We start from the raw sequence: 14,768 nt of genomic DNA on the forward strand, positions 1-14,768 counted from the left end.
CTTTCCTCTTTCACCTTTTTAAGATAAGCTTTTTTGCTTGCTTTAGTTGTGGCTATTTAAATATTTGTTTTTCCTAAAAGCTTGAAGGTTTTTCTCCCGAGTTTAGACTTTCCAGTCTGATTCTGCTTCTAATCATTGGAAGTCTCGTCACTGACTTAAGTGCTTAGAATGTTGTTCACATAATAATCTTGCAATTGTATTTGCTCATGAGTTTTAGAACATGAAGAAATTTTGAATCCTGAGAGAGAAATGAGTGCTTGCTATAAGAAGAAGGCTGCCAATAGCAGCTTCCACGAAGGAGACTTCCTAATCAGAAAATCTTTTTGGCACACAGCTGCCTTAAATATGTGTTATCAGCAGTGGTACACATACTCACTGTTAGTGGCTGGAATTTTCAACTGAAAATGTTCACAACTGAGGAGGAAAGCATTTTCATTGGAAAAAGAAACAGCCACAAATATTCTCTATAAAGGCTTTTGTGGCTCTTATGAAAATACCTGGCATTTGGTCTTAGAAGCTCCCAGAAATATTTGCTTGTGTCTTCTGTTTTATAGGAAAAATCTTACCAAGAAATAAAACAGCAGCTCCAGGTACAGACAGAGTCTGTAGCTAAAGAGAGGAATGAATTGAAAAACTCACTGGAAAAAAAGGAAGGGGTAAGCTGTCTGCTTATTTAGTATGAAAAAAATCAGAAGAGTATTAACATGTTGAAAAGATTGATTTTCAGTTTCTCATGCTGGGATTGTTGAGGGATAACAAAGTTGCACTTTTCAAATTGTAACCCATTTGGGACTTTAAAATAAGGTAATACTAAAAAATTCCTAGATGTATTTAAAATACTGCTTCTGCTCTTACTTATCTGTGCTCTGCATACCAATTTGGCCCTGCAGTTTCTTTATTATGGAAGCAGTTATTTTTTATTACCATGTCCTCATTTGCTTTCAAACTTATGGTCTGTGAACAATGGAATCGTTTATTTTATATCCTTAGATCTGTTCTCAACTCGGGCATCACTGTGTTGCCTAATCCATATGTTCCACGTGTGGTTTACAGGAAATTTTCATTTATTCTTGGGGATTTGTTTGCTTTTGCAAACTTTTATAATTGCCTATGGCTGCATACCAAGTAAAATTTTTAAAGATGAACATTCAGACAAAATCATTTAGTTCAGCCAGTATGCTGAAGACCAAGTCCATTTTTATGAATTTCTTGACCTAAACTGTCACCTTTTCCTTAAAGGAACCAGAAAAGCGTAATGAGCAGTGGGCACATTTTGAACTGTGGTGGATTCTTACTGCCTGAAAGAGGGTTTGTGGATGTGCAGGTGTAATGCTTACAGACAGACCCTTCCTCTGTGTCTGCTTCTGTCTCCTCTCTTGTTCTGGCAGAAGCACTGCAGTGCTCTGTGGCAAGTGCAGGAGGATGAGTTTGGTATCTGCTACAGCTGGCAGCAGGAGAGCACAGATCACCACTGGCTGGAAAAAAGCCACTTGCTTTTAATTTTGAATGGGAAAAAAAGACCGGAGCTGACCTAAGGGTAGGAGCTTGAAAATAAGAGGTTATCTTTCTGGTATAGATATTCTTAAAATCTGAATCTGGTTCTCAGTGTTCTTTATTATCTAGCTCTGAAGAAGGAGTTAGCAGCAGTGACACTGGGGGATGGTCTGGTTCTGTATGCAGGAAACAGTGCATCCTTGGAAACTCTGCTACAGATAACCTGCAGATTATTTAAAAAATGTAAGAACAAGCATAATGACTCATGAGAAAGATATTGCCTGGTACAGAGCAAAGCAGCAGGTGCACAGAGGGATATAGAAGAGGGCTTTGTAACCTTTCAAGTTACAACCAGGGGACACTCCCCAGCTTGTAGCAGTCTTCTGGATGAGCCAGAGACAGTATCTTCAGCTTTAACAGCTTTGACTGGTTTTTCATTTGTGAATTTGTCTGTTTGCAATTTGAACTGTACAGTTTGTAAAACACACAGTTCGATAGGCAGTTACAGGTATAAATAGTGATTTAAATTAAAATTATATACAGTTATTTCATATTTTTGAATATAGATTTCTAAGCAATTGTCAATAGAACTTGACTCAACACGAGCGCAAGTACTGGAAATTCAGGGTCTTCTGAAAGAGAAAGAGAACAGTGAGCAGCATCTTCAGGGAAAGCTGAGAGAGATAAAGGAATCTTTTGAGCAGAAGAAAAAGCATAGTGAAACACTGCAAGCTGAATTGAAAACTGCCCTTTTAGAAAAGGTAAGGCTGGCATCTCATACTCCTTTAAGAAAATTAATATACATTTATCTGATAAATGCTGCAACTTTTATGCCAATGTCTTTGTGATAAACAGCTATTTACTGTAGTCTTGTTCAGAAGGGTAAGGTCAGGATGTGGAATCAAGGTCTTCCAAGTTGATGCTGAAATATACAGATTCTGTAGGACCTGAGTTTCAATGCATTGGTTAAAAAAAAAAAAAAAAAAAGGCTAGATTGAATATTTTTATGTTGCTTTGGGAAGATGCTATGAAACAAGAGCTGCTCTTTTCCTGTAAAGCAGTAGAAAGTTTTGCGAGAGCAGTTTAGACAAACTCTGCAGTGTTTTGGAATGTCCGTGGCAGTTTTAAACTCCTTTATTATACCAAAAGAATTTAACTGAGTGACAGTATGAAACCCATAAACCATAATGGAAGGAGTTCAAATGTCTTCCAACATGAGAGAATGTTGTGTTGCGTGCCATGCACTGTTAGATATTGCTCCAGCTTTGGCTGCCCTGTGCTACGTGTTCCAACTTGTGTGTTAGTCGGACTGTGGAAACTGTAGGACTTAAAACTTTACTTACATTTTCAATTTTAGATCTTATTATGCTCAACTTAATCTTCTGATTTGAATTAAGTATTGTTAAATTAGTTACAAAATATTGCTATAAAACTGTAAATATTAGATTACTAAATTGCTGTTTCGTAAGTGGAGAAAAAATTAGTTTTGCAGTAGAAATGTGGTTTATTGAAATGGTTAAGATTACTGTCTAACTTTTACTGGCACTTTTTATGCTCATGTTTTCAGGCAGAACTGGAGAATAAACTGCAACAGCAGACTATTTTGTCAGCTCAGGAGCTTAAAGCAGAGAAAGGAAAACTAGCAGACTTACAGAAGACCCATGAAAAAAATAAGGAAAACATGGAAAAGCTGCAGCTGGATCTGTACGGGAAAGAGTCTGAGCTGTTGGCAACCAGGCAAGACCTTAAGGTACTTAGAGACATTTTAATGTTACGTGTGACTTAAAAGATCTGTGAGTATCCTTTCTGAAGACAGAGAAACAGTGTGAGAACTGTATGGGGTAAGAAAAGAAGTCCCTTTCTATAAGAAGAATTTAGCGATGCTCAATCCCTTCTTGTGGGCCAGAGAACACAATGAAATTATTTCAAGCCTTGAGTATTTGCTAGTTTACCTGAGCTACCTTTCCATTTGAGCAATGGCAATATAAGCTGCAAAGTGAAAGATGATTTTTTAAAAATTATTTTAAGAAGTTTTCTCATTTTTCTTGTAGCTTTCAACCAATTTAAATAGCATAGCTAATGAAAGCAAAGTTGCTAACAGAACATGAGTAACTGCTGCCTTCTAGATAATCTGACTAGAGTTTTAGTTTTCAGTCTGTTCCTATATCCTTGCCTCTTCCACTTCTTCCTGGCTGATAGTAGACTTTCAGAGATGTCAATCTAATAGAAACAGTAGGCTTAGGGATCTGCCTGGAATGCAGATGTCTAATGTGGTCCTTCAAATTCTTGCTATTCTGAAGCAGAATTTACCTGATTTGGTATTAGGATTTAATGCCTTCCAAAAGATCTTGTTGTGAATTGAGTCAGTAAAAAAAGGCGTTTGTTCTTTTCCCTTGTTCCTCCCTCCTCCAATAGTGATAAACCAGTTAGTCTAAGGCCATGCTGTGCTGCAGAGATGTGTGGCTTTGGCTCCTTTCACTTGCAGAGTTGAGTGGGATTCATTGCCCATGTCTGGCGCTGTTGATTTAGGCTTTTCTGAAGTTCTTGGAGAGCAGTAGGCACTTCTGCAGAACTGGCCATCTCATCCATTTTAGATGTTGGCTTCTGTTTCTGTTTGATGACTGCTTAGATTGAGTAGCTCCTTTTCACCTGTCCCAGTGCAGGTGCTTCAGTCTCATCGTTGTAATATTTAAGAGCTTGGAGCCATTCTGGATAGCTCCATGTGAGCTGTGGAGGCCTAGCAAATTCCAGATTTGGGGTTACTTTAACAAAAAGAGAAATATCTCCTGTATGCACCTGTCATTGAATCATTCCCCTAATCATTCTTCTCCTCTGTGGCATTAGAATATCTGCCATGTTTTCATGCAAGTTAGAGAAACGTTTTCAGTGCTTCTTGTTTGAATCTTTACGCAATGATATAAAGAGCTTTGGCCTGCTTATGAACAAAGATGGCTTAATCATGCCTAGGGTTAGTGACTATAGCATGCTACCTTCCTTTCCGAGTTTGTTTCCCGCCATAGATTTAGTAATGCAGTGACCTGTAAATTTATCACGTGTGCTCAATAAATCTTTTTGGTATAATTAATTTAAATATTGCTTATCGCAGAAATAGCTCTGAATAAGTATGATTAAACCAGCGTGATGACCTCTAGTTCTGGCAAATACAAAGTAGGACAGTAGATGTCGCACATGTTTTTACACCTGAATCAGGATGATGGTGAGAAATGGAAGATTTGTGCAAAATGGTAAAATAAGGTGACAGGAACGGGTGACTAGCAGTGCTTGTAGTATATAAGTAAAGTGTCTAGAAACAGGAAAGTAAGGTTGGTAATGTGAGCAGGCAGGTAACTTGATGTATCATGTGGAATATCTGTGAAACCTGGAGAGCCTCAGGAAGATTGGTATCCTCAGCACAGAGGTGATGTACCACTTTGGAGGCTGTTTGCTTGGTTATTTATGCATTTATGCATAATAATTAGGGCTAGTATGGTTTTCTTGGTACTGCTTCTGTTTTTTTTTTTTTTTTTTTTGCTGTAAAATTTAGAAGAGGGAAAAAAATGATGGGAATACATGTTTAATTGTGGCTGTGCTGTCTCACTGCAATATTAAATGAAAGTAGTAGTGATAACTTGTCTTCAAAGACTGCAAAAAAGGAAGTGTTCAGGAAGGTTTGTTTTTGGAGCTGAATATGTAAATATCGCTTAAGTCAGAAGAACCATATGGCAGAATTTCACAGTCTGGTTCCACATCAGTTATCTGTGATTTGTTTAGACTTAGAGGATTTGCTTAGTTAAGATCTGAGCCACAGCTAGGAATTTTTGGGTAGTTTAGAATGAATGCTGATAGGAGTCCCTAGGGTTCAGAATGGACTTGATATTATTAGTAGGCAGTAGCTGAAGCTTTTAAAACCTGTTTATGTGGTAACTTTAGGTGACTTATGCAGGATTTTTGGTAGAGATATGAGCTCCCATAGCTCCACAGCTATGTTTAGTCAGCATAGTTTGAAGCCCAGTGTTGCCCAGCCCAGGCATGGCTAGGCTGTTTTGGAAAATGCCAGCATTGCTAGGCTTGCTTTAGTTTAAAAAAAACAGAAGTCAAAGCTTAAATATTCTGAATTCGTGTAGCATCATGCTGTTGGTGAGGCCAGAATTCTTGGATGTGAAGATAGATCAAAAAAGGCTGTGAAGCACAACAGGTGATGTGAGCTGGCTTCTAGGGAGGGGATGGCAGTAGCTGGCTGTACACAGAGCACCATCTGCTGGCTTGTGGCTGTCATGTCACTGCAGGCTGGTGGCTGAGAGCTGCCCGGCTACCCTGTGGCAGAAAGTAGGAAACACTCATGTGAAGCTTTGCAGCTGGGGATGCAGCATGGCAGGAGAGTGCAGCTCCCATACAGCAGTCTATTCTGTGCATTCTGTCAGCACAGAATGAGGAACAACCCCTTAAAACTGCAGTTTCTGATTGAAAGAAATAGAAAATAGTTTATGTAGTTTTAGGCAGATGCAAACTTTGGAGCTGTTGGATTCACAGAGAGAAAGTGAGAAATGTAGGAAATTCTAAAATGAATGATGTTATGGATACTGTGTGCTGCAAGTTTAGTTTAGTTTAAAAAAGGCATCTTTATAGCAGTAAATAAACTCGTGTTTTTGTCTCTGAAAAAAGAAATCAGGCATGATTATAGTGCTTGTAAAAGCTATGGTTTTTTAATATATCACTATTTATACTTTATGTTTATATATATGTGCATATATATATATATAAATGGGATTCTATTTTCTTTTTTTCTGGAAGTGCCTATTTACAAGAGTTAAAGAAAATGCATAACTAGTACTTCTTCCTTTGTTTTGAGTTAGTGCAAACATACTCTGTGTTCTGCTCTCCTGAACTCTGCCAAATCTTCTCCAGTCTTGGCATCAGTGCTTTTGTAGTTGATCCTGGTTTCTTCTGTGTTCTCAAAAGAATGTTTCTTTGCCTCCAACATTGGCATCGCTGTCTGTGTGTCTTCAGTGGATGTTCTGGGAGAGTATCTGTAGTGCCAAACCTCAGGTCTGTAAGTCAGGAGACGTTGCCTACAGTCAGTCTAATCCTACTGCTGAAGACATGAAGCAACATTAAGTTAACATCAGTGAGAAACTGCATGCCCCTTCTTTGGGTAGGGAGGGAGGAGAGGGGCACACGGACCAAACTGGCTCATCTGTGCACCTGTCTTGGGATGAATCCAGGTCATGGGACCCAGCTAGTTCTTGCAGTACAGCCCTAGTTATACAAGATCAACCCAAGATGACTTCTTAGCTATACCAGCCAAACTGACATCTGTTTTTATTTACAATAATAAAATGCAGGTTGCCTTTTGTTCTGTACATTTTCCTAGCATTTTGTTTTCTTTGTCCTACTAAAGAGCAATCTCATGACGTGTTGGAAGCACACCTGTTGTTTTCTGGAAATGATGCCAAAACTGAATAATGAAGGTGAATAGCATCAGGTGTTGTGAGAAGTGATTTTACGTTAGAGATGTGAGCTCCTCAGCAGCCCAAAAGAATCAGGCTGAACTACAGTCTTGATGGAGACTGAACCAGGATAACTGGAATGGTTAGCTGTATGTCAGATCTCTGCTTGTTTCCAAAGGTGCTGTGAGGGGTTTTTGAGCAAGGCAGAAAGAAAGGCACAGATAAATACAAGGTGAATTGACTGGTAAAGTTATATTAACTGGTGTCCCAGTTAAGCTCAGTAGTGTTATTACTAATCGTAGCACAATTAAAAGTCACTTGCTGTATGGGAGCTATAGTATGCTAAGTGTGCTTGAAATTTAGACCTCCTTATATTACAGACTACTGAACTGCACAAACGTTTGTGTATAGTACCATGCAGAGTAGGCTGAATGCTGGCAGTGTTCCATCACTAAGTCTGATTTTTTCTAGCAAAATGCTTCAGACACTACAAATTAGGGTTAGGAAAGATCAGAAATCAATTTGTATTTAAATGAAGATGAGAGCTGCTAAAGCAGATGTATAATTAAGTCAAAGTTGTTTTAGTTCAGTGATTTTTAAAAGGAACAGTAAGTACAAGGAGTTTAATTAGGATTTAGAAAGAAGAGTATCAGCAAAAATAGGTAATTATAATAATTGAAATCCTTAGTGGTGCACTAAAGGTAATAAATGGCTTACTAATAATAAATCTCCCCACCTCACATTGTATCTTCACATCAAATATTTCCAGAAAGTAGCTAGATTTTAGTGGTGTAGAAGATGAATTTTTAAATTTTATTTCTTATTGCTTCGTTTTGAAAGAACGTGCTTCTGCATGTTAGCTAACATATGCCTAAGCCAAAGGCTTAAAAAGAAAACAAGAACAACACTTTGAGAATAGTAAATTAAGAGGAGCTCCTAAGTTTGGCTTTGCTGTGAGTGAATAGAATGAGTCTTGGGAGCAAGTTTTAGGTTATTGCTTGAGTTTCTGTGACCAAAATATAGAGAGACATCCAAATTTGTTTTCTGCGTAATGGGGAGTACTGAATAATAAATAAGCAAATAAAATTACAGTCTGTAATAGATTTTGAATGGACGATTACATTTTTTGTTTGAAATGCTGATGAAGCTGATACTATTAAGCATTTTGTCCCAATATTAGCACTTCTTAGGTTGTACATTGCACTTCAGGGTTCTAATAAAAATTTGTGACTGTGTTAGTGCTAGCTTCCTTAAGGCACTGGAAAAAAGGAATACTGGATGACTTCTGAAAACTTCATGCTATGGCTTCAGTGCCACTTAGGTAACAGCTGTATAGAGTTACAATGTGGTTGATTTAGCCTGAGAGTAAACTCAATTTGTGTAAACAAAGTCAAACTCATTCTCTTTTCATCAAACAATCACCCTTCCTTCTTTGCACTTTCATATGCTTTTGTGTTTTGTCTGTGGAAGGGTGCAAACTGGAATATGTATGGTAAGGTACTATTGATGGAAACATTTCTGGGTAGTTTCTTTTTACCAGGGGTAACTCATGACCTAGAAGTTCCTGTAGTTATATTTTGTCAATCTTTGAAGTGAAGCATTGCATGGTAGGTGACAGTTTTTCCCAGTGGAAAATGATTAGATGAGTGTCAAGTATCTGAAGCTCTTGTACATGCTGGGTAATCTGCAGAGCTGTCTTTGTAATTAGTCCACAGAAGAAAAACTGGCTCTTGCTCAGGAAGAATTAGTTTCCAGCAGAAATCGAATTGCCAGCAATAATCAGCAGATTCAGGAACTGAAGAAAGCCAAGTCAACGCTGGAACAGGATGCATCAAAGAAGGAGCAGCAACTGGGTGAGAAGACCAAAATGCTACAGGATCTTCAAAATGAGAGGGTAAATGTCTCTGTCTTTTGAAATCTTCACACAGGCACTCAGAGACTTCCCCTGCCATCTCCTTTCCATTAATTCCTGCTGGATTTCTAAACAAGGGTTATTCTGGGGGCATGGCACTGTTGCAGAGCATAGCAACAGCGATTTTACTGAATCTGTGGTGCAAAAACTGCTAACAGACAGTTGGAGTGAATTTGCTCTAAAATAAGCTGTTAATTTGAACGAAGTGGCTAGACATGCAGGAAAACATTATTAGTTTTAAACCTAAAACAGTAAATATGCTGCTAATTGTTTCCACTACTAATCGTGGATAGAGATACAGTTATGTGGCAATTGTTTTCCTACTTGGAGCTTTTGCAATCAATTGGTTTGGGTTCTAAACTATTTTTTTCTCTGAGTGAATTTGGAAATCGCTTCTTTAGTGCCTTTTTAATATTTTTTTTTTATGTATTTATTATTTCTCTTCAAGATTTTGAAAGAAAAAGACTTAGCTAATGAAAAATGTAAAACAACAGAGCTCCAGGAAATAAGGAATAGACTTGAAAAAGAAAGTGCCAAGCTGAGCGAAGAGCTTAGAATCTGCAAGCAAGAATTTGAGAAGGTATATTGAGACAAACTGAGTCTTCATATGGTTGGTTGTCTGATAAGAAATATGTGCCTACTCAGTAGATGTTATCTGGAATGGCTTTACAAAGATGGTAAGATTGCAGGTAAGGGAACCAAAGCAAAGATTTCACTGAGGTTCCTGAGCAATGCAGACTTGATTAGTGGTAATCCAGGAGCACTGGTGCCTGCTGTTGTTGGCCAGGTAGACACGAAACTTGTGTTAGTTTCAGGAATGGGCAGAATGTGCACATCTTGCCTTTTTTTCCAGTTCACTGTGGGTTCATTGTGAATACCCTTGCTTGACAATGCTGAAGTGCAGAAAAGATGTCCAAAAGTATAATGAATATAAATTTTGCCAGATATTCTAGGCACATCTAATACTTCTCAAGTATGTGTGGTAGTGCTTCCAGCTCCCTTGATGTGATGTGGTTTTTAAATTTTCTTGAAGAGTCATACTGTGGAAGAAAAAACAATGTCAGGAGCCTCATTAAAGGCTAACTCATTTCCAAAATCAGGACAATCAAATGAGCAGTTTAAAGGGTAAAAACCTGGAGATATCAAATAAATAATTTTTAGTCTTGAGAAAAGCTGACTTATTGCTACGTTCTACTCATGTTAGTCTCTTTAGAAATGAAACTCCTAGAAGGTGTACTTTCCATGTGATACTGTAAGTAATTATATTAACATCTGTTAAACATACAGCATTTAAGTTGCTGCACAAGGATAGGGACTCCACCTGTATACTAATATAATGGAAGTAATGTGGTTAAATTTCATGAAAATTAACTTCACACAATCACTGACACTTGTGCCATAAAACCATACTTTTTTCCAGTGATAAAATGAAAAAATACTGCTGTGCTCTTACTGGAAAACAGTTACTGCTTTTGAATTTAAGTAAACAGCATTTCAAATGTTGCCTCTCTAACTTTATACTCTTCATCCTGACAGGAGGTGGTGAATCTCAAGGATGCGAAACAGCTGCTGATTCAACAGAAATTAGAGCTTCAGGGCAAGATAGATAATATGAATTCAACTCTGGAACAGGAGAAGAAAAGCCAGCAAGCTGTCAAAGATCAGCTGAAAAAGAGAGAAGAGGAACTGAAGAAAGAATGTGCTGAAATTGAAGCCAAACTGGTTAGTATGGAGTATGCCTTTGGATTGTTTCGGAGCTGAGAGGAAGCAGAGAGTTGTAACGCTAATTTTTAAATGACAAGATCAGACATCTTCGAAGCATTTAATAGTGTGGGAAAATTCAGTAGGAGACAATCTTTTAATAAGTTTCATCGGATAAAAGTAACAATTCTAGTATGGTAAACATTTTTTTGCCTCAATTAAATGTATGGAATATGGAAAAATGCTTGGAAGGTTGTTTTTCATGTTTTTTGTGCCTTATTTAGCATTCAGAGGTGAAAGAGAAAGAAGAAGAAAACCGGAAACATGAGGAGAAGGAGACCAAGCTGACCATGCAGGTCACAGCTCTGAATGAAAACCTGGCTACCATGAAGAAAGAGTGGCAAAGCAGTCAGAGACGAGTTAGCGAACTGGAGAAACAGACAGATGATTTACGTGGGGACATTGCTGTCTTGGAAGCAACTGTGCAGAATAATCAGGATGAGAGAAGAGCATTGCTAGAGAGGTAAGGAGGGGGGTCATGATGATGTGGAAGTGTAATTTAGGAAATGGTTAGCCTTACACCAAAGCTTCTTTCAGTTGATTCAGGATTCTGCATTTAAATCCATGGTTGCTGCTCGTACCTGGACTGTTGGCTGTGGCTTTTGAGAGTGAAACCTTCTATTGTTCCTGCCAAAGCACAGCAAGCATTGTGAAAAAACTGTACTCTCTGTGTTTGACAGGGTGATTATATTGCAGGAAATCAAGCAGGCTTATCAGATCCTTACTTCACCAGAGTACCATATTTGTGCCTGTGCTTAAAGATTTATGCCAATCCTCAGGACCCTTCTAAACCTATTGGGTGCCTCTGAACTTTGAGGTGTGTAGGTTGTGGCTTCTTATCTCATCTGTTGCGTGACCCTCACAAAGGCTGGCAAGAACAAGCCTCTCTTAAATAAGAATCCTTCCCTTCTCTATCACTCTGAGGCTCCTCTGTTTTGAATGAATCAGAACAGATGCACTAGTAATAGTAGTAATGCACTAGTAATCTTGACAGCCAGACCCAGCTCCTTAGAACCTCCTATAACACAGAATATGCTTACATTTCTAGGTTTGTCTACTACTCATGTCAGAAGACTGAACATGTAATTGGCTTAGACAGACTTTCTAGGATTAACACTAGTCATTACCTACTCCTGAAAAACTAAAATCTTCATTTCTCCAGTTATTTTTTAATTTATTTCGTGCACTTATTAAGAACTACGCAAGCAGAGCTGCTTTTCTTCAGACAGCAGGAGGCCTGCATGGCAGTAGGAGTTATCTGAAAGCAGAGATTACAAGGGTTGCAACATCTGCAAGACTGTAAAACTTTTCCATCTATTTCCTGAGATGTTTGGTAAAGGCAGAATGGAAAACTTTTCTCTCTCCTGTCAAGCTTGTTGATTGGCTTTTGAGCAGTAAGCTTTGGGGAAAAAAAATGGAATCGGTTCAAATCAATTCTTTTTCTTTGACAGTTCACACTATGCTGAGCTCATCCAGTTACCATTTTACAGCTTAATAACAAAACACATTTTAAAATACAGCTTTCAACAGTTAGGTGCATTTTAGCTGATAGGAAGTGGCCTTACTAAAAGAAAAGGTTACTTTTCTCCTCTGTTATTTGAGCTGATCTACTACAGATGCTTTGTGAGAGTGTCCTGTAGCACAGTGATGTTTATCGGAGGATGCTGATTGATGGGCTGCATTCAGTACTGACTGCTGGGAATAGCCCCAGGTATTTATAAGCCCCAGATATCTGGGAACAATGCCAGATAATCTGAAATTGGTTGTTGCAACAGAATATTTTTTCCAGCCAAGGCATCCAAGAACTTTTCACAGCAAGTATATTTTCAGATGGATTTTACAAGACTAACTACTCTTCTCAGTCACGAGAACCTGCTTACAGGAGGCAGAGTACATCTCCTCATATGCTTTGAATTGACTACTCACTGTTTATCCTTAGGTGTATAAAAAGTGAGGGAGAAATTGAAAAGCTTCAATCCAAACTTGTAGAAATGAAGAAAAAGCTGGACAACACTACTGCTGCAATGCAGGAGCTAGGCCGAGAAAACCAGTCATTACAGGTATAATTTGATTTTAAGCAATTAAACCTATTGATTCTGTCTGTGGGGCCTGTGAGAAACAAAGGTTGTGTCACATTCATGGTGGGTTACCTTTCCATAGTGATTAAGGTGTTCCTGTGGTGCACAAGAACAATACTGCTTTCTGTAGGTTAACTCTGCTCAAAGTTTTATTTTGGAGAAAGCATGAGCTGTCAGTGTTACGTCAGAACTGGTGTTTTTACTGCATAGTACGTGCAGTGAAATTGAGCAAATTAGGAGGCATTAGATACGCATTTTGATTTTTATTATTTTTGTAAATTTAAATAGATCAAACACACCCAAGCTCTCAACAGGAAATGGGCAGAAGACAACGAGGTACAGAATTGTATGGCCTGTGGGAAAGGCTTTTCAGTGACAGTGAGAAGGGTAAGAGTGTTTTCCTGTGTTTCTGTGAGGATTTTCTTTCTTCTGTTGCTTTCAAGGTATTTTACATGTGATACACTTTAGAAAATGGCTTTAAAAGTGTTGTGATATTTGAGATTCTCGGAATACAGAGGCTTCTGATGCCTTAAATACTAAAGGTAATGTTTGTGGGGCTTACTGTATTCATGCTTGCCATTTTAAAAACATTTATTTATAAATAGCATTAAAGATTTCAGACCCCAAGCAAGCAAAATTGTACTGTTATGCGAGTAGTTACAGTAAACTTTCTTATAACCTGGACTATAAACTTTCTTATATTCTGGGCTAGATTTACAAGTGGAAAAAGTAAGGTGAATTTGTTGAAACTGGATATGTGTGAAAATATGAGACGTTAACATGAGCTTTGTGACTGTATCTTTTGTAAGCACTAGCTAGACACAGAACAGAACAAACAGCTGTCTGTGCTCTAGGTCTGTGAAACAGCTGTAGTCAGGTAAGGTGTTAGCACCCCTTCATTGTCAGGGTCTACTTTTCGTCCAGAGATTATCATTATATTCCTCCATCAAGTGACTTGGCAGTGAAGTAACTGAGGAATATTCATGAGGTTTATTTTGCAGTGCTTCCTGTCTTCTTGTTAGGTGGTTCTCCCTGTCCTGTGTTATGTGTTGTCATGTCTTTTGGGTAGTCTTTGAACAAAGGCTGCTGGGTTGTTTTATTCAAGGGTACATCCCTAATGTGAAAACAGGAAGGAAGAACATGTTTTATGCAACCAAAAAAAGTTAAAGAGGAGAAATTAATAAGGAGAATTAGTTGCAACCACTTCAGTTCTGAAACTAGCATAGACAGCACTCAGTGAAGTAGCACTTCTAATGATTTTACTCCTATATCCTTTAGAAAGGATTTATTCTGTGCTCTTCTATGTAGATGGTGCTGTGTAACTACTATTTAAAAACTCAAACTTCTGAGACATTAGAGAGTTGAGTTGACATGATAATGATCTTTCTTAATGATCTGTGTCCATAGAACTGTAATCAATATTCACAATATGTTTGTTTTCTCTTTCACAGCATCACTGTAGACAGTGTGGAAATATCTTTTGTGCTGAGTGCTCAGCAAAGAATGCCTTAACTCCTTCTTCTAAGAAGCCTGTCCGAGTCTGTGATACTTGCTTTAATGACTTGCAAGGATAACTGGTGTGAGTGACAAAGAAATGTTACACTAAAATTTATTATTTCTGTTGATGCACTTCATTCAGCACTCAGACTACTACTCAGTTTGGACAATGATTGTAACATTTGGCAAAATTTAGTATATTTTAAAATGTTTATTGATACCAAGTAAAACTATTGTATTTTTTGTGAGATATGGGCTCAGATCACTCAAGCTTATTGCTGTCTATCCTGGAAAGAGCTTCTATGTCTAGATTAGAAATACCCAGTTATTTGTAAATAAAGTTTAAACAGAGGAGTAACAATGTATTTTTTTATCTTTATTTTTTTTTCAAGAAAAATGCGTTTATGTGATACTGCAGTTTATTCTTGTTTCCTTCAATGGAAAAGGAAGATGCAAAAACTTGTGAGGATTTTGTGTATCAAATGTTGCTGTAATAGCATAACTCATTGTTGCATTTGATTGTGTATCTGATGGTCTTTATAACCCCTTGTGGTTTTGTTTTCTTTCTTTCTGGTTTTA

The 14,768-nt window shown here is 37.9% G+C and overlaps 1 protein-coding gene across 1 annotated transcript in view; it reads left to right on the forward strand.

Annotated features, from left to right (window-relative positions):
* The window catches only part of EEA1 (early endosome antigen 1), a gene marked incomplete at both ends in the record, with an annotated part of 63,327 nt that extends 49,061 nt beyond the window's left edge, over positions 1-14,266 (forward strand). The window contains 10 exons of the mRNA XM_079549166.1: positions 555-656; positions 2,061-2,255; positions 3,062-3,244; positions 8,650-8,835; positions 9,302-9,433; positions 10,390-10,575; positions 10,839-11,077; positions 12,554-12,674; positions 12,981-13,079; positions 14,144-14,266. Coding sequence (XP_079405292.1) covers positions 555-656; positions 2,061-2,255; positions 3,062-3,244; positions 8,650-8,835; positions 9,302-9,433; positions 10,390-10,575; positions 10,839-11,077; positions 12,554-12,674; positions 12,981-13,079; positions 14,144-14,266 — 1,566 coding nt within the window. The remainder of the gene's footprint in view (positions 1-554; positions 657-2,060; positions 2,256-3,061; positions 3,245-8,649; positions 8,836-9,301; positions 9,434-10,389; positions 10,576-10,838; positions 11,078-12,553; positions 12,675-12,980; positions 13,080-14,143) is intronic.
* Between the last annotated feature and the right edge of the window lie 502 nt (positions 14,267-14,768).

Source organism: Tetrao urogallus, assembly GCF_951394365.1.
Source record: "Tetrao urogallus genome assembly, chromosome: 1".
NCBI classification, from domain to species: domain Eukaryota; kingdom Metazoa; phylum Chordata; class Aves; order Galliformes; family Phasianidae; genus Tetrao; species Tetrao urogallus.